This window comes from Podarcis tiliguerta (genome assembly GCF_965153285.1).
Source record: "Podarcis tiliguerta genome assembly, chromosome: 13".
NCBI lineage: Eukaryota > Metazoa > Chordata > Lepidosauria > Squamata > Lacertidae > Podarcis > Podarcis tiliguerta.
The window spans coordinates 13,572,974-13,592,185 of NC_139546.1; the positions used below are offsets into that span (position 1 = coordinate 13,572,974).

At 45.0% G+C, this 19,212-nt stretch overlaps 1 protein-coding gene across 3 annotated transcripts; it reads left to right on the forward strand.

Moving 5' to 3' along the window:
- The first annotated feature begins 1,140 nt into the window (after positions 1-1,140).
- TMEM98 (transmembrane protein 98) lies at positions 1,141-12,445 on the forward strand. Of its 3 annotated transcripts, none has more exons than XM_083408019.1 (7): positions 1,141-1,282; positions 4,412-4,619; positions 5,072-5,203; positions 6,217-6,250; positions 6,340-6,455; positions 9,539-9,598; positions 11,537-12,445. In XM_083408019.1, exons 2-7 carry the CDS (start codon positions 4,489-4,491, stop codon positions 11,742-11,744), a joined length of 681 nt encoding a protein of 226 aa, XP_083264145.1. In that variant the 5' UTR covers positions 1,141-1,282; positions 4,412-4,488; the 3' UTR covers positions 11,745-12,445. The 3 variants fall into 3 exon arrangements, with proteins under 3 accessions (XP_083264145.1, XP_083264147.1, XP_083264146.1); XM_083408021.1 differs by lacking the exon at positions 1,141-1,282 and adding an exon at positions 3,324-3,575; XM_083408020.1 differs by lacking the exon at positions 1,141-1,282 and adding an exon at positions 3,509-3,588.
- Positions 12,446-19,212: the final 6,767 nt, after the last annotated feature.

Here is a 19,212-nt window from a genome sequence, read left to right on the forward strand (position 1 = left end):
CCTTATTGCAGGGCAGATTCGAGGGTAAACCATACACGGAGTCTGTCCCTGCGGTTTGATGGAGGTAGAAACTGTCTCTCATGCCTTGTTACGACGTTGTTTCTACGGGGACATACGCTCAGCATTTATCTCCCCTGCTATGCAAAAAACTTCAAATGGGTCCAAACTTCAAGGTTTAAAATCTCTGGTAGAGGACAAAGATCCAGAGATCACGTTAAAGGTGGCCAAATTCTGTGTGATCGCCATAAAATATGGGAACAAGCTGTGATATGATTAAGGTTTTAAAAGACAACTTCAGGTTATATTTTAGTGTGTTAAGATCTAATTTATATATTTTAATTGCTGCTGTCTCAAAGCAAATCTTAAAAAATGTAGTGTAAAAACTGACAACTGGGAAACACTGGCCTGGGAACGCTCCAATTGGAGAACAGCCCTTACCAAAGGTGTCACAAACTTTGAAGACGCTCAAACTCAGGACACAAGAGAGAAACGTGCTAAGCGGAAGGCACGCTTGGCAAATCCACACCGTGATCAACTCCCGCCCGGAAATCAATGTCCCCACTGTGGAAGGACGTGTGGATCCAGAACTGGCCTCCACAGGCACTTACGGTCTCGTTAAAACCGTGTTTATGGAAAACAATCTTACTTGGCTACGAGTGATCGCCAAAGAAAGAAGAATGTACAGTGGTACCTCGGGTTAAGAACTTAATTTGTTATGGAGGTCCGTTCTTAATCTGAAACTGTTCTTAACCTGAAGCACCACTTTAGCTAATGGGGCCTCCTGCTGCTGCCGTGCCACCAGAGCACAATTTCTGTTCTCATCCTGAAGCAAAGTTCTTAACCCGAGGTACTATTTCTGGGTTAGCGGAGTCTGTAACCTGAAGCGTCTGTAACCTGAGGGACCACTGTACTGCCCCTGTTATACTGAATTGCAAATTTAAATGTATCCCTATTGTGTTTCAAAAAGAGAAAGTGATGTGGTTTTGTCCATGACAACTACATTCGGGCACTTTCTCCCACAGGGAAGGGTGAGCTCAGCATCCCTGCTGAGCTTGCCCCCACCCCCAAATCCCACCTCCATCCCCTTGGCTTGGCCAGCCCACTTTCTAATCTCGCCTCTGTCCATTTGGCATCTGTTCAGTATTATCCTGCGAAGGAATGCAAGCAGGAGGACCTAGTTCACCAGGAGTCAAAGAGAGGGTTGGCGCGGCCGGGACCAGAGGCCCGTCTTCGCTTGGTGGACTTTTGGCAAGGGGGACCCTTTAGCTGAGTCTTCCCGCAGGTAAATGGAAAGAGAATAAATGTTTCTGCACAGTCGCTTGCTGGTTTAAGGCGTGTTTGGTTCACTGGGTGAGTGGGGGGCTGTTCTCCCATGTTCTATAGGGTGCAATTATTATTTTTCCCTGTTGCGTTTTGTTGTTGTTGAGGTCTTGCTTCAAAAGTGGTGGCTGTTTTTACTGCGGGGGAAGAGAAACAGCCAGAGTTTAGTGATTAATCCTCTTTCAAAGAACAGCAGCAAGAAAGAAAACCAGACATTCCACAGGCAGTTCTGAAGGCGCCACTGTTTGCTGCGAAGGACTTAATTTTTTTTGCTAAGGCAAAATTCCTGAGTGAGGAGGAGGAAAAGGTAACAGCAGCAACAGCAGCTGTGAATCTCTCTGCTCCTTTCCTTCCTTCCTTCCTTCCTTCCTTTGCATCTCTCCCCGCCCCCCTCAACTCTTTGGAAAAGGTGGTAGTTAAAAATAGTTCATCATACAAAAATTATTGTGAATTCAGGGAGATAAGTAGCTAGACAACCTTTCGACAACATCTGAAGGCAGCCCTGTATAGGGAAGTTATTCAATGTTGAATGTTTTATTGTGTTTTTTATGTGTGTTGGAAGCCGCCCAGAGTGGCTGGGGCAACCCAGTCAGATGGGCGGGGTATAAATAATAAAATTATTAGCATGATTATTATTATCTGAACTACCCTGGATTTCTTGTGGGTGGAACTGCACCCACAAACAAAGATAAGCAAAAGGGCCATTTTGAAAGCAAAGAGAAAGAGGGAAGAGAAAAAGATTTATCCGTCACAAGCTGCACAGGCAGAGAACCTCCACTTTTTACATGTTGGGAAATAAAGTAAATTTCTAGCTCTTCGTTAACGCCACAGAGACAGACGACGTGGAGGTGCTTAGAATTTCCAGTGGTCAAACGAATCACCTTTCTGTTATAATCAGAATAAACGAAGCAAAACATGGAAGTTTAAGTGTAGTTTGTTCTGATTTGTGCCATTTATCTATAGGCTGAAATATCTGACTTTTCTTAGTGCGTGTTATAAGAATCTGTTAAGCTCTAGACTACAGACAGGAGGTCAAACAAAATACCCTACACATTAGGTTACATCCTGGCCTCTTGCACTGTAAAGTAGGCCCATAACTTAACACACGTGTAACTTGTGCACATTCAGCTTTATGAACTTGGCCAATAAATAAATAAAAAGGGTTTGGGCAGCCAGGAAAAAGACTTTGGCAATTCCAGCCACCACTGAACCCAATAAGTATAGGCGGTTTTGGCTTTAGGTGTGATCCTCAGATCGTAAGTTGTGGGCCTTACTGTACCTGCAAACAGTGCCCATAATCCTCAAAGCCAGCCAAGAAGTTTCGTTACTGCTGGTAAATAAAAGACTGGGCCTCTCCTTGCTTCCGTGTACAGAAGCCGACCAGACTAGCGGCGGCTGAATCTTTCTTCAGCGCAGACCGATCGCACACCATGCATTTAAACCACGTGGTTTCCCTCCGAGAATCCTGGGAACTGTAGTACGTTGAGGGTGCTGGGAATTGTAGCTCTGCAAGGGGTAAACGGCAGTTTCCAGGATTCTTTGTGCGCGGGGTGTGTGTGCTTTAAATATACAGTGCTACCTCGGGTTAAGTACTTAATTCGTTCCGGAGGTCCATTCTTAACCGGAAACTGTTCTTAACCTGAAGCACCACTTTAGCTAATGGGGCCTCTTACTGCTGCACGATTTCTGTTCTCATCCTAAAGCAAAGTTCTTAACCTGAGGTAATATTTCTGGGTTAGCGGAGTCTGTAACCTGAAGCGTCTGTAACCTGAAGCGTATGTAACCCGAGGTACCACTCGATGGGAATTGCATGCCCTCCAACATCTCTCCGATGAAAATAGGGACGTCCCAAGGAAAAGCCGGACATTCCAGGATCAAATCTGAAAGCTGCTGTCAATCCGTAACTGTCCCTGGAAAATTGGGGCAGTCTGGGATTGCAGCTTCTCCCACCTCCTGGCACTTGATGTTGGAGGCAGCCGCCTCACTTTCCCCGACAATGGGGCTAGATTTTCCCACAGCTTGTGTGAGCACTCAAAACACACCCATCCCCGCTCGCTTCGAGATGACGACTGGGCAGGCCTAGTGAGGCCAGCAGTGCTTCCAAGGAAACTCGCTCCTGTTCCTTGCACTGTTTGCTTTGGGCCGGGAAGACGGGGGGGCAAAGGTCAGCAGCGCCGCTGCTTTTTGCTCCATTGCTTTCCTCGCACGGAAGTTCCTCCCAGCAGCGGCGGCGGCTGTGATCCTGCGGAGACCAGGTGGGTTTCCCAGGTGGGTTGGCTCGATTTGCATGAGGACTCTCATCTGGTCCTGTTCCAGAAAGGTGCATCATTGTGTGTATTAGCCAAGGGAGGGGCCATTGGCCACAACCGCCTCTTCCAGATCAGCCCTTTAGCGTCATTGTTTGGGGTTGTCGTTTGGGTTCGCACAAGGCATCGGCCCACAGGTAGCCAGGTGAAAAAGACGGGGGGGTTGCCTTGCACCTTTTAATAGTTGGGTGAATTTATGTAATCCGGCCGACAGTTTCAGAATCCATCAACGTGCCTGCCTAATTGCCATCAAAATAATAATAATAATAATAATAATAATAATAATAATAATAATAATAATAAATTTTATTTATATCCCGCCCTCCCCATCCAAAGCCGGGCTCAGGGCAGCTAACAACAATAAAACAGTACAACATTCTAAAATCTTTCATTATAAAATTAATTCAGAGCAAATTGAATTCAAATTGATGGCAACCATTGGGCTAGAGTTCTGTGAAGATTGCCAAAGCAGGGAGTCAGGCTGTGCCCTGACCAAAGGCCTGGCAGAACAGCTCTGTCTTGCAGGCCCTGCGGAAAGATGTCAAGTCCCACAGGGCCCTGGTCTCTTGGGACAGAGCGTTCCACCAGATCGGAGCCACAGCCGAAAAAGCCCTGGCTCTGGTTGAGGCCAGCCTAGCTTCCCTGTGGCCCAGAACCTCTAAGATGTTTTTGCTTGAAGACCGTAAGTTTCTCTGTGGGACATACCAGGAGAGGTGGTCCTGTAGGTACAAGGGTCCTAAGCTGTATAGGGCTTTAAATGTTAAAACCAGCACCTTTCATTCTAGGTGGAAGCACTTTTGAAGTGTCCTAAAGTGTCCTACGTCCTAAGTGTCCTCTTCCCTGAGGGTACAAAGGGCAAGCAATGGAGACGGTTGTGATTGTGGCCATTGGGGTGCTGGCGACCATCTTCCTGGCTTCTTTCGTGGCTCTGGTTGTGGTGTGCAGGCAACGTTACTGCCGGCCCAAGGACTTCTCGAACCATTATGATACCAGGTGAGCGTGCAAATTTTTGAAAGAGAAACGGTGAGGATGTGACATAACGTTCCCCTCCTTGTCCGTCTCCAATTCACGAGACGTTGCACCGGGTGATGCAGAAGAACTCTGTGCTCTCAAAATTGAGTGTCAGGATGGAAAAAAAATATTGAATATATGGGAAATAATTGTGTACAGCTGAAAACGCGGGCAGCATTAGGATAAAATTCAGCAGTGTAAATAAGTTTTGACGGATGCAATAATGGAAAACCGATTGGTATTGTTTTTGTAAAATATTTAAGATTTAAGATGTGTAAAATGAACCATGGAAAGAGAAAAAGGGAAGTCATTGATATCTTAAGGATGTGAAATGAGTATTTGGAACTGTAAAACAGAAAATTTAATAAAAATTATTAAAGATGGAAAGAAAATGCTGATCTTGATCCCGGATCACCTTTGAACTTTCCCCTCAGGCCCATCGTTGACTTCAGTGGCACCATGGAAACCCAGTCTGAACCTTCAGAACTAGAATTGGATGACGTGGTTCTAACAAACCCACATATTGAAGCCATCCTGGAGAACGCAGATTGGATTGAAGATGCTTCGTAAGTTTTGCAGCGATGCCTCACCAGGCAGCATAAAATGGGGAACAGGGGGTATTTTTTTTATTCATCCAGAATTGTGACAGGTATTAGGAACCATGTCAGACGTCTTCTTCTTCTTTGGTGATCACTTGTAGCTGAACACAATTGTCTTCCATGAACACAGTCTTAACAGTGAGTACATAAGTGACTGTGGAGGCCAATTCTGGATCCACACGTCTTTCCACAGTGGGAGTTGATAATGGTGAGGATTTGCCTTCCTCTTAGCATGCTTCTCCCTTTCATCCTGAGTTTGAGCGTCTTCAAAGTTCGTGACACCTTTGGTAAAGGCTGTTCTCCAATTGGAGCGCTCGCAGGCCATTGTTTCCCAGTTGTCAGTTTTTACAGTACATGTTTAAAGATTTGCCTTGAGAGAGTCTTTAGACCTCTTTTGTTGACCACCAGCATTACGCTTTCCATTTTTAAGTTCGGAAGAGAGTAGTTGCTTTGGAAGACGATAATCAGCACAACATGACCAGTCCAACAAAGTTGATGTTGAAGAATCATTGCTTCGACGCCGGTGGTCTTTGCTTCTTCCAGGACACTGGCATTAGTTTGCCAGTGTAATTAATTAATACAACACCAGAGATTATAGTCTGAGTGTTTAGCACCGGGGTGTGAAACTCTGAGTAACTGGCTAGCCAGACTTTTCCCATGGAAAAGGCTCTATAATTTTTCATGGGGGTGGGGAATAGCTGACTTTGATGGGAGGAAGATGAATGGTGAACTTTGAGAAATATCCCTTGCCATTAGGAGCATGGAACCAATGAGATTTTTCAAAATTTGCAGTTTTCCCAATTTTGCAATGCGGCTCCCTAACCAATGATCACGTGTGCAATCAGTCCTGTGATTTTTCCGTTTTCTGCGTTGACTGCAAAAGCTTGGATGACTCTTTCAGTGGTATCTGCTAAAATGCCTCATTGCTTCTCTAACTCACTGCTGTTTCCCCCCCCCCCGCCCTTTCTTCCTCCTTTCAGGGGCCTGGTCTCCCATTGCATTGCTATCCTGAAGGTAAATCCCTTTTTTTGTGGTGGGGCGGGACTGCAATGTGAGGATGCTATGCGCTGCAGCACTGACTCACACCATCCCTCTTTGGACAGATCTGCCACACCCTCACCGAGAAGCTTGTTGCCATGACGATGGGTTCGGGGCCCCAGATGAAGCCTCCGGCAAGCCTCAGTGACATCATTGTAGTTGCCAAGCGGATCAGCCCCAGGTGAGAGTTGCCAGGGGGCGATGCCAAACTGGCGGGAAGCAGTAGAGCAGGCCGAGGGAAGCTTTGCATCCCTCCAGGTGTTGTCACATGACAACAACAAGGGTGCAGAGCAAGGGTCGGCAAGGTTTACCTCGCCTGGGCCGGTTCACTCCCACGGAGATTGCTCCATGGGCCGGATTGCGTCTGCGCAGATGCGATTTTTGGTGTCTACGCAGACACAATTTTCAGCATCTGCGCAGACTCGATTTTCGGCATCTGCACAGACTCGATTTTCGGCATCTGCGCATGCGTAGACACAATTTCTGGCGCTACGGAAGTGAATCCCCACTCTGCGCTGTGCCAGTTTAGCACAGTGCATGCATAGCTTCAACTTTCGGATTTGAAAATAAGGGATCAGCAGCCTCACCTGTCTCAGGGACAGTCTACGGGATATCTAACAATCCGGGATAGCAGCAGGAAGCAGTGGGAAACGGCACTGGAATAAGGGAATTTCCCGCAAAAAAAAGGGGAGGTTGACAGCTATGAGTGCGTGGGGACTCGCCAAGCAGGCAACTTGGTTCGGGGGCGGCTTGTGGTCTGTTTACATCACCCCCGTGGGCGGCTTGAGTCCCGTAGGCCGTAGGTTGCTGACCCCTGGTGCAGAGCCTTTCCCCAGCTTGGGGGCCACATTCTCTTCCAGGAAACCTCTCAGAGGCTGCAGGCCGTTGGCGAGAGGAGCCCGAGGCGAAAGTGAACGGAGCGTGTGAACGCTACCTTTGCACAGCAGACTAGTTTCTTCAACCTCCCTCATCTTTGTCTTCCATCTAGGCAAGCAAGAAGCATGATCAGAGTTTAAAGACAAATTCCAGCCAGGCAAAAAACCCTTGAGGGTACAAAACAGGGCTAGTAAGCAGTGTGGCTCAGGAGGGTGTGTGGCGTGGGGAGAGTCCCAAGGTGTTTATAGTGAGGCCCGGAGGATTGCATTTGGCCCTTGGGGCCTGAGAGTCCCCATCCCTGAACTACGATTCTTACCATCCCCTGATAATAGTAATAATAATAATAATGAAAATAAAATTTATTATTTATACCCCTATCTGGCTGGGTTTCCCCAGCCACTCTGAGCGGCTCCCAACAGAATATTAAAAACATGATAAAATGCCAAACATTAAAAATATCCCTAAACAGGGCTGCCTTCAGATGTCTTCTAAAAATCAGATAGTTGTTTATTTCCTTGACATCTGATGGGATGGCGTTCCACAGAGCGGGCGCCACTACTGAGAAGGCTCTCTGCCTGGTTCCCTGTAACTTGGCTTCTCACAGTGAGGGAACCACCAGAAGGCCCTCGGAGCTGGACACCCCCTAAACAATGGGGGTGGAGACGCTCCTTCAGGTGTACTGGACCGAGGCTGTTTAGGGCTTTAAAGGTCAGCACCAAGACTTTGAATTGTGCTCAGAAATGTACTGGGAGCCAATGTAGGTCTTTAAGGACCGGTGTTATATGGTCCCGGCAGCCACTCCCAGTCACCAGTATAGGTGCCGCATTCTGGATTAATTGTAGTTTCCGGGTCACCTTCAAAGATAGCCCCACGTAGAGCGCATTGCAGTAGTCCAAGCTGGAGATAACCAGAGCATGCACCACTCTGGAGAGACAGTCTGCGGGCAGGTAGGGTCTCAGCCTGCGTACCAGATGGAGCTGGTAAACAGTTGCCCTGGACACAGAATTGACCTGCACCTCCATGGACAGTTGTTGGTCCAAAATTACTCCCAGGCTGCGCACCTGGTCCTTCAGGGGCACAGTTACCATATTTAGGACTCTCAATCACCCCTGGACTACAACTCTGCTCATCTCTGACCATTGGCCATGCTGGCTGGGACAGATGGGAATAGGAGTGCAATCACAGGTTCTCCACCTCTGGTCTAGCTAATGGCTTTCCATCCAGGGCTGGGGGGAAAAATAATTCAAATTTTCTGCAGTGCGAAAAGCATGGGGGATGAAACATAAGAGACCCACAGTTTGACATTTTTGGGAGCCACCCAGAGTGGCTGGGGAAACCCAGCCAGGTGGGTGGGGTATAAATAAATAAATTGTTGTTGCCGCATGAAAATTGTGTGAACAAACTATGACCATTTCAGTGAACAGCTACTGCAGAAGTACTTTAATGTTCGATGTTTGATGGTGTTTTTATATTTTGCTTGAAGCCCCCAAGAACAGCTGGGACAACCCACTCAGAGGGGCAGTATTTGAATAATAAAATTGTGGGATGGATGTGAAACACAAGAGCAGTCAAGTACAACATTCCTAGAGTGAGCATGTTTACACATGGGGAGGAATGTTTGTCCAGCCAGCATTTCCTTCTGGGCTGGGACAGACTTCCTCTGCATGTGACTAGAGGTGGGTGTGGCCTCACCTGTGCAGGTAACGACAAAAGCACAGAGCAGGGCAGCCATCTCTCTCTCTCTCTCTCTCTCTCTGACTACATGCATCGAAGAAGCAACATCTGCTTAGCCAAAGATGCTCTCTTGGCCTCCAGCCAAGAGAGGACAAAGGGACTGTCTCTTTGAGATAGTTTCCAGGTGTATGTTACTTTTCTAAGCTAAGTCTGCCTTCTGGGATCCGACTGTGAACAGAATGTGAGCAAACTCTTTTTATACTTTTATAGAAGACTGTGTCGCGTCTTATCTTTTATGAGGGGATAAGGGGGAAATAACAGAACAGTTATTATAGAGGCTCTAGCGAGCCTGAGCAAACGCATCCGCTGTGAGTTTAAAAAGGGGAATGTTACTCTGCTAAATTGTGAACTTGTTAACACAAGTTGGAAAGGCTATAATCAAACAATATATCCTCTCCTGCATCCCTGAACATTCCCACAAATATTAATAGTAGTAGTAGTAACATCAGTTTGCAGATTCTCCCTTATTCTAGCCCACTCCTTCCCCATCAACCTGAGTTGTATTGGGCTAGGGCATATTGTTTATTCTCACACTCCTCTCTTTCTTAATGTGCCTGTAGCTCTTATTAATCCAATACACACCACTTGTGTTACAAAGGACCTTGAAAGAGCCGCCTTTTCCCCATAGACTATTGGGTTTTCTTTTTCTCCCAGGGTCGATGATGTGGTCCGATCCATGTACCCACCACTGGATCCCAAACTCCTCGATGCCAGGTGAGTGGGCAATGTCGGATAGGCGAGTTGTCAGGAATTGTGCAACATGGTCATACATCCTCTTTGGCGATCAATCGTGGCCGAGTAAGATTGCCTTCCATGAAAACGGTCTTAACAGTGAGTCCGAAAGTGACTGTGGAGGCCGATTCTGGATCCACACGTCCTTCCACAGTGGGGACATAGGTAGGGTTACCGTAAGTGAAAATCCGGACACAGAAGTTGTTGAGGGTGGGTTTTGGGGTTTTTTTTTGCTATTTTTGTGTTTTTTAGCTATTTTTAAAGGGAAATTGCAAAAATAAAACCCCGACACTTCCCATACGGGCTGCAATGATGCCAGACATTTTGAGTGCTTTTCAGAAATTCCGCCTCTGTGCCATTTTTGAAGGACGAATCCCAGAGAAGTTCAGAAAATGTCCGGGACATATTGGAGCCCTAGACATAGGTTTTTGGGTGGGAGTTGATCACGGTGAGGATTTGCCAAATGTGCCTTCCTCTTAGCTTGTTTCTCCCTTGCGTCCTGGGTTTGTGCTTCTTCAAAGTCCATGATACCTTCATTAAAGGCTATTCTCTAAAAGGTCTAAACCACAGAGCCTAGAGCTTGCCGATCAGAAGGTTGGCGGTTTGAATCCCTGTGACGGGGTGAGCTCCCGTTGTTCGGTCCCAGCTCCTGCCCACCTAGCAGTTCGAAAGCACGTCAAAGTGCTAGTAGATAAATAGGTACCGCTCTGGCGGGAAGGTAAACGGCATTTCCGTGTGCTGCTCTGGTTCGCCAGAAGTGGCTTAGTCATGCTGCCCACATGACCCTGAAAAACTGTCTGCAGACAAATGCCCGCTCCCTCAGCCAGTAAAGTGGGATGAGTGCCACAACCCCAGAGTCATCCAAGACTGGACCTAACAGTCATGGGTTCCTTTACCTTTTTATTCTCTAATTGCATTCTTGAGCCACATTCATACCAAAAGTTCGTCCCATGGGCCTTATTGTATTTTTGTTTTGTTTTATCATTATGATAAGTGTTTTCCATTATAGTGTTTATCATTATGATAGTGTTATAGTGTTTTATGAATTGATCGTTTCAGTGTTACGTCATATATCGCTTTGGAATTTATACTGTATTTTTTTTAAAAAATAATTTTTTAAAATTTGATTTTACAACTTCATTCACACTCACAATCACAAATAATATAAATTACACAAGATTCTTCCCAGTCTCAAGACTTCCCTCCTCCCCTCTGTGGGTTCTTTAAGTAACTTTTTAAACTGCATATTATAAGTCCATCTAATTGACAATCCTCCATTGTGTCCAAAATCTGTACAACATTGCAAGAGTTATTTAAAACCTGCCAAAGAGTTCAAGTGTTTACAGTGGCCTTTCAAATATAATGTAACTTTGTCCTATTCTTTACTGAAGTTTTGATCCACTGGTTTCTGATTTTCCCGGTTAATCTTGCCATCTCCTGTACAATGGTACCTCGGGTTAAGTACTTATTTCGTTCTGGAGGTCCGTTCTTAACCTGAAACTGTTCTTAACCTGAAGCACCACTTTAGCTAATGGGGCCTCCCGCTGCCGCTGCACTGCCACCACACAATTTCTGATCTCATCCTGAAGCAAAGTTCTTAACCCGAGGTACTATTTCTGGGTTAGCGGAGTCTGTAACCTGAAGCGTCTGTAAGCGGAAACGTCTGTAACCCGAGGTACCACTGTACACTTTTGCTAATCTACTCAGAGTTAAATACCAGCGATACATCATTTTCATATAATTTTCTTTTAATTTCTTTTCTTTTAAATTTTCTTTTAATTATGCATAACACGCTGCGTTGAATTATTTTTAATCCCGTGAACAAACAACAAATAGTAATTGGGGGGCAGGGGAATGGGGGCATTTGGCTGGATGGTTCCAGCTCCCTCCTTATTCTCACCAGTCTCCATCCTTTTGAAGGACAACTGCGCTGCTCCTTTCCGTCAGCCACCTGGTCTTGATCACCCGCAACGCCTGCCACTCTCCCAGCCGCATGGACTGGATCGACCAATCGCTGTCTGCGGCAGAGGAGCACATGGCTGTGTTGCGCGAGGCAGCCCTCGCCTCTGAACCGGAGCGCTCTGGGCCCAGCGGCGACACTTTCCTGCAGGAGCAGTCGACGATCTGAGGGAGGAATCCGAAACCCAGAGCTCCTCGGATGAACTGCTCCCCGCCGTTTCCTCCTCTCTTCCCCTCACCTAGCGCCGCGGCCATGAACGCGAAGCTTGTGCCGCCTGCTGCGTAGTGTAGTTTTGCTGCACGGTTAGCACCCCAAGAGATACAGGACTGAATCTCCGCTCCCTTGATGTCTTGTTCTAATTCTCTCCCATGTGTGGAATTGGTGACACTGAGGTGGTTTTGATGCCAGGGGATGCTGTTGGTTTTTTCCCCACAGCGAGAAGAAAAACGTCATCTATTGTTGAAGTACAAATGAGGCCACATAAAGGGGTGCTGTGTCAAAAACTGCAAACCATACGGATTGCAAAGAGCTACTTTAGTTATGTCTGGGGTTTGAGGGCATGACTAGTAGGATTTCTGGCTTTGCGTTATTATCCGAGACCTTTATTATCACAAGCTGCCTTTAAAAGCTCCCTCTATTTCTGGGAATGTAGAAATGTAGTTGGATTCTAAGGCCTAAAGTTTTATTTATATACTCTGAGCCTCCTACAATCCAAACTGAGGACTACAGAAAGCTGGAATGTACCACTCTTCTTCTTCCAGTACATTTCTGGTGCACAGAACCGATGTTTAAGTTTAAATTGTGTTGTTGGTTTTTTAACGTTTAAAATGGAAGCAGATTCCTCCCTAATACAGCTTATGGCACTTCCACATGGGTTGTTTTTATTGAGCATTCCTCATAGAATTATAGAGCTGAAAGGGACCCCATGTCATCTAGTCCAGCCCCCTGCAAGGCTGAAATCTTGATTTATTCACTTACAATTTGCGCAGAGGTTATATGACATCACTCGAAGTCCTGTGCGATTGTCTTCCACTTTCCGTACTGAAAAAAAGTCTGATAAGAAGAGAAGGAATAGGAAATTGCACTGGGAAATGTGGCAAAATAACCACTAGCTTGAAATAACCAATGGATCTTTGTGTACAAATCAGAATGATTTCGCAATAAACAGCCAATCGGATGTCCCCTTTGTCTAAATTGGCTTTATGCAAGAGATTTTTCCTCCTGTGCAATGGAACATGTTTATACTTTACTTATGCATAAGTTTCTTGATAACATATTTAGGGTGAGTGCTGCTGCCCCTAAGCCTAACCATTTGGCCACCATGCCTTGCAAACTACTTCAAAAATAAAAGGGCCCTTTTCAAAATATATATTTGGGGAGGGGGAAAATAAAATATCTAGGGCAGGTCTTCAGAGCATCTTTCTCCCATCAAATCCGTGTATGTCCCACTCTGAAAATGAATTTAAAAAATGAATTTGCTCATGCTTGAGTCTAAAATGAGAGGTGAAGAGACTGAGATCCATTCCATGTTGTGCTATCAGATGCAGACCAGCCCAATACATTTAGCTGTCTATATGTGAGCATTAAACACATCCCTTGAAATTCAAAGTACAGGAGTACATAAGGCAGAAAACCCTACCAACACCTTTCCTTCTCCTTTGCAGCAAAAATACAACTGTAATAAATAAAATAATTAACAATCTGCTTCCCTTTTGTGACAGAGGGGGTGGAAATGTTTTCACCCAGGGGTAGGGCCATACCAATACTAAAATCTAGATGCATGTGGACTGTTTATGGCTCAGCAAACTCTACACATGTTCAGAGATATTTATTTGTTACCAACACTGCTAATTTTCAAGAACATCCACTATCCCTTCTTTTTAAGGAAGATATGAATCTCAGTCAACCGATCCTTCAGCTGAATGCTTGTCTCATCATAAAACTTCTCTCAAAACCACACTCCTTCCTAGCTTGGGCTGTGCAAATATTTTCATCTGTTGACTTGACGCTCCTATTCAAACCGTTGTCTTGAAATAAAATATGAGAGTTCCCATCACCTAAACTTAAGAGCACTTCCAGACATGGGAGTCATATTGCAAATAGGTGTTTGACATCCTTTTTCTTTTTAAATGACGGGGTATTTTGTGGAAAGTATAAACCTGGATTAAAGGTGGGAGATACAGGCTGGCGTTTAGGTGCTTACGATGGGGGGCGGAGATGCTGCGAAAAGCTTGCATGCAAGAATGACACCAACAATAAATACCTATCTGGAACTACTGCTTAGTCAGGAAAATGGTTATCCAAAGGTGGGTCAACACCATTTATAGACGTTGACAATGCTATGTGATTTGTTAAGATTTGGGACGCAGGTGGCGCTGTGGGTAAAAGCCTCAGTGCCTAGGGCTGCCGATCGAAAGGTCGGCGGTTCGAATCCCCGTGGCGGGGTGCGCTCCCGTTGCTCAGTCCCAGCGCCTGCCAACCTAGCAGTTCGAAAGCACCCCCAGGGGCAAGTAGATAAATAGGGACCGCTTACTAGCGGGAAGGTAAACGGCGTTCCGTGTGCAGCTCTGGCTCGCCAGAGCAGTGACGTCACGCTGGCCACGTGACCCGGAAGTGTCTCTGGACAGCGCTGGCCCCCGGCCTCTTGAGTGAGATGGGCGCACAACCCTAGAGTCTGTCAAGACTGGCCCGTACGGGCAGGGGTACCTTTACCTTTACTTTACTTTATTACAATAAAATTTCCAACAGTTCTCTGCAGAACATTGCTGCTGTCCCAAACTGTTCTTACCTGTGTCTGAAACAAAATAATACCGTATTTTTTGCTCTATAAGACTCACTTTTTCCCTCCTAGAAAGTAAGGGGAAAGGTGTGTGCGTCTTATGGAGCGAATGCAGGCTGCGCAGCTATCCCAGAAGCCAGAACAGCAAGAGGGATTGCTGCTTTCACTGCGCAGCGATCCCTCTTGCTGTTCTGGCTTCTGAGATTCAGAATATTTTTTTTCTTGTTTTCCTCCTCCAAAAACTAGGTGCGTCTTGTGGTCACTGTATATTGTACTGGATGTGACACCTGGATGTAACAACATAGTGTGGTTTAGTTGGAAACTTGTGTTGAATTAACGGCCCCATACGTTTAAAGCAGTATCGTGCCACTTTAAAGAGTCATCGCTTCTCCCAAAGAATCGTGGGAAACGTAGTCTCTCAAGGGCTCTGAAAGTTAGGTGACACCTGTTCCGTTTACAGAGCTAAAATTTCCAGAACGGTTTAGCAAGCAATTCCTCTTCTCTGAAAACTGAAGCTGTGAAAGGGGGATAGAGGGTCTCCTAACAACTCTCAACGCCCTTAAATAAACTACAGCTCTCAGGATTTCCCCCCCCCCCCCAATTTTAAAAATTAATTTTCCAAAAATTAAAACTAATAAACAAACATACATCATAACTGTACTTAATCCAATCTTAATAACATTGTTAAGTGACTTCCTCAAATTCCCTTGACTGAATTTCAATATATATGATTGTAACGGTTTTCAAAACAAAATCTCATAAAATTTACTCAGTCCTCTTAACATCTTTGTTTCTTTTCATCTTTGCTTTAAACATAATATTCTATAACTTCACATATTCAAATCCTTAGCCTAACTATATATATTTTTTGCAAGTATTTCTAATTAATTTATCTTAGAATATTTAAGTAAATAATCTTTGAAGTTCTTCCATTCTTTCTGGTGCTCCTCCTCCTTCTGGTCACGGACTCTTCCGGTCAGGTTGGCTAGCTCCGAAAAGTCCATCATCTTCATAGTTCTCAGGATTTTATGGGGAAAGCCATGACGGTTTAAAGTGGTATGATACTTCAAACATCCCATGCATTTTTGTAAACCACTTTGTGGGTTTGGGGGGTTTTTTGCAATCAAGCGGTGTATAATTTTTATGAAATAAATATAAATAAATAAGATGGGGTCTTAAACTGCATCTGTTTTCAAGCAGTGCTTGAAACAACTCTCTCTTTTTTACATTATCCATGTCTATGGTAACTGAAGCTGAAGCCCAGCAAAATCATCATATATCAGGTCTTAGTGAGGCTGCACATGTTGTCTGCACATGTTAAATTCCCAAAATTATGGTGAGGGGTGATGACAATTCTGTAACTGTCACACAACTCATAGTTCTGCGGTTAAATAACATCTGCTGGTGAAAATTAATTGTAAATACAATTGCTGTACTGTATTTCCCCCTCTGAACTTCCTTGCTAAAAAAACCTTAAAAACCCCTTATGGCTGCATGCAAATTAAATGCATCTCATTCTCCTTCCAAGCACACTGCTGGAAGCTGCAGTGAAAATTTGAAGGCTATGGCAAATTTGGGTTTGTTGTTGTTTAGTCGTATCCGACTCTTTGTGATCTCATGGACCACAGCACGCCAGGCACTCCTGTCTTCCACTGCCTTTTGGCAAGTGCTTTTTTCAGCCTTGCACACACAACCCATAACGCAGGGGTCAGCAAACTTGCCGTGCCTTGGGCTGATGTCTCCAGCGCCGATTGTGCGGAGGGTGAGGGAGCGTGTGCCCTTATGCGTGCCCACACGCTATTTCCGGCGCACTTCCAGGTCGGAGGAGCACCGGAAATAGCTTGTGTGCATGTGCATGGGCCTCCTCCGACCCAGATGTGCACCGGAAATACCACATGCGCATGCGCAAATAACGCATACACAAATAACAGGGGGGGCTGGCCGCACCGGGCGCAACATCTGGGGGGGCGCGCTCGCACTCGCAGCTCTCTGCCCCTACTAAAATCCACAGGTTAGGGGGCGCAAATTAATTGCCTTGCCCCGGGTGCTGACAACCCACGCTACGCCACTGCTTGTGCATGTGCACAAGCTATTTCCGGTGCTTCTCCGAAGTGGGCAGCTGCGCAGTGCAGCGCAGCGCTGGTAAGAGCGGGCGGCAGCACCCAAGAAAGATGTTAAATTATTTTTGTATGCCACAACGGCCGCCCGAATGTTACTTGCTAAAAATTGGAAAACACAAGAGCTACCAACAGTGGAAGATTGGCAGATGAAGATGATGGACTTTTCGGAGCTAGCTGACCTGACTGGAAGAATCCGCGACCAGAAAGAAGAGGAGTCGCAAGAGGATTGGAGGAAATTTAAGGACTATTTGAATAAATATTGTAATATAAAAAATTTGAAATTACTTGAAAGAAACAAATAGGCCTAGGATTAAACTAAGTTATAATTAAATAAATGGGATTTAGAATGTTAAGAGAAGTGAATAAGATGGACCATAATTGGAAATTGTTTTAGTTTAATAATGATATTGGAAAGCTGTTACTTTTAATTACAAGGAAACTCAGAAGGGAGGGATTTGAGGAAGTCAACCAAGATGTTTAAAAGGTTGGATTTGTGAAGAATTAAGTTTTGTTTTGTTTTTCTTTTTCTGTTTTCATGTATCATTTTGCTTTGTGGTTTGTGTTATTGTGGAAAATTTAATAAAAAATCTATTAAAAAAAAAAGCGGGTGGTAGCGGTCACCGCGGGCCGGATAAACGAGTCCCTCAGGCCTTATCCAGCCCGCAGGCCTTAGTTTGGGGACCCCTGCCGTATTGCATGGATTTATTTATTTTTAATCCAAAGAATTTCTGTACTCCCATATCATACAGTATCAGGGCAATGTACAGCTAAAAATAAAAGACCGTTTAAAAAGAATCCAAATACTGAGTAAAATGACTGGTTAATCGGCTTAAACAACTGCAAAGACCTGCTGGTGTAAAAAGATTCTCAAGAGCTGTCCTAAGGTCCCCGTCTGTGGAATGGCGCCTTCATTATACACCTTCAGGCGCCAGGCAAAATCATTCCTTTTTAACCAGGCCTTTGGTTGATCTGATTGACATCCAATGCCCTTTTTAAAACGTGGCTCTCTTTTTGGAGGGGGGCGTGTTATTGGGTGGTTGTTTTTTAATTTTGATTATATATTTTGTGGTTTATATGTTGATCTTTTCTGTGAACTGTCCTGAGACCTCCTGGTATAGGATGGGATATAAATTCAGTAAAAAAATACATAAATACATACATAAAAGCAATATGAATACTCTGCTCCCATCCAAAGGAAAAGGATGAGGTATTTTTTAGTGATTGCAGGACAAGCAGGTGTGATAAAGCCTCACCTGTTGGATTTCTTTCCACCACGCAGCTTAAAGACAAAAGGAGCCTTGCATGGAAACAAAGGGAGGGAGGATTAATTAGTTGATCGACGAAGCCAGAATTTTAATTTATGGCTGTGGCTGCTGAACTTGAGCGTAATTCCAGGTAAATTCAGCCAAGAATAGAAAATTTGAGAATATGGCGCAGTTAGTGCATTGCGATCTTGTAAGCTTCCTCCCGCTCAAATGGACACGATGCTTTTCTAAGCTTTTCGCATGGCTTTTGAGTCGATTCCTAAACGTTACGCTTGCAAATTCTTAAATCGGCAATCAAAAGAACAAAAAATCCTTCCAGGGGGCACCCGGATTTGAACCAGGGACCTCTTGATCTGCAGTCAAATGCTCTACCACTGAGCTATACCCCCTCTTCCGGCAACATGCTGGACTTCAAGGTAAGGAAACCAACTCGAAAATCGTGTCTTTCTTTCCAAAACGGATTAACGGAGATTTAGCTGAGAAACGCCCTCTAATGCCAGAGCTTGCAAGGCACCGGTGCAGCAAACGTCAAAGAATTGCTGCTAAACGTTAATTCGGTTACAACAAAAGCCGGTTACGGTCCCCAAACTTAGACAATTAGCGACTCATTGGGGAGCAACTGATTTATTTAAGATACTTAAAAAAAAAAAAAGGTGAAATCTTTATTTATGTTTAACAAGTGCTGGTTTGTTAGCAGCGTTTTATATAGGCTGTGAATTGTTTCACTGGCGATTTGCTGGTTATATTTTATGATCAATGTACTTGTGATAGACTATTATAGTGTTGTTTGTTTCTCGTAAGCCGCCTTGGGATGCGTTGGAATGAAAACGGCATAGAAATGATTTATATATTAAAAAATCAATTTATATAAAATATAAATCAAAGGGGTTAAGGCGGGCTCCTCCTGAAAGGTCTTTGGCCCCCAGTTCCAGATATAAGTGAGCTGCTTTCAAGTTGCGATCCGTACGGGGTAGAGCCTAAGAGTCTTAATCTCTGGGTCCTGGGTTCGAATCCGGACAAAATATTCCTGCATTGCAGGGGGTTGGACTAGATGACCCCTGCGCTGGGTCTCTTCCCACTTTATGATCCAGATGCTCAGAGAGACGATCAGATGCTTTTATTCATTCATGTGTTGTCCCAAAGTCTCGGGACAGCGTGGAATTAGGCAGCTCCAGAATATTTGGGGGTGAACCGCAGTTTTTCGGCGATGATGGAAAGTCACTCTGCACATGCTCGCGGGTGGCGGCGGCTTGCAAAAAGACTAACATCACTTATTATAATTTATGAAACGGCAAGAATAGTAGATTTGTAGGGTCAGTGATCTAGCCCGAGAACCGCCCTGGGTCTACAATCCATCCATCCATCCATCCATCCATCCATCCAGCAAGCAAGCAAGCAAGCAAGCAAAACAAAATTCCATTTCAGTTCAAGCCCTTTTTTTAAAAGCCTGCACGGTTCTGTTCGGTTACACG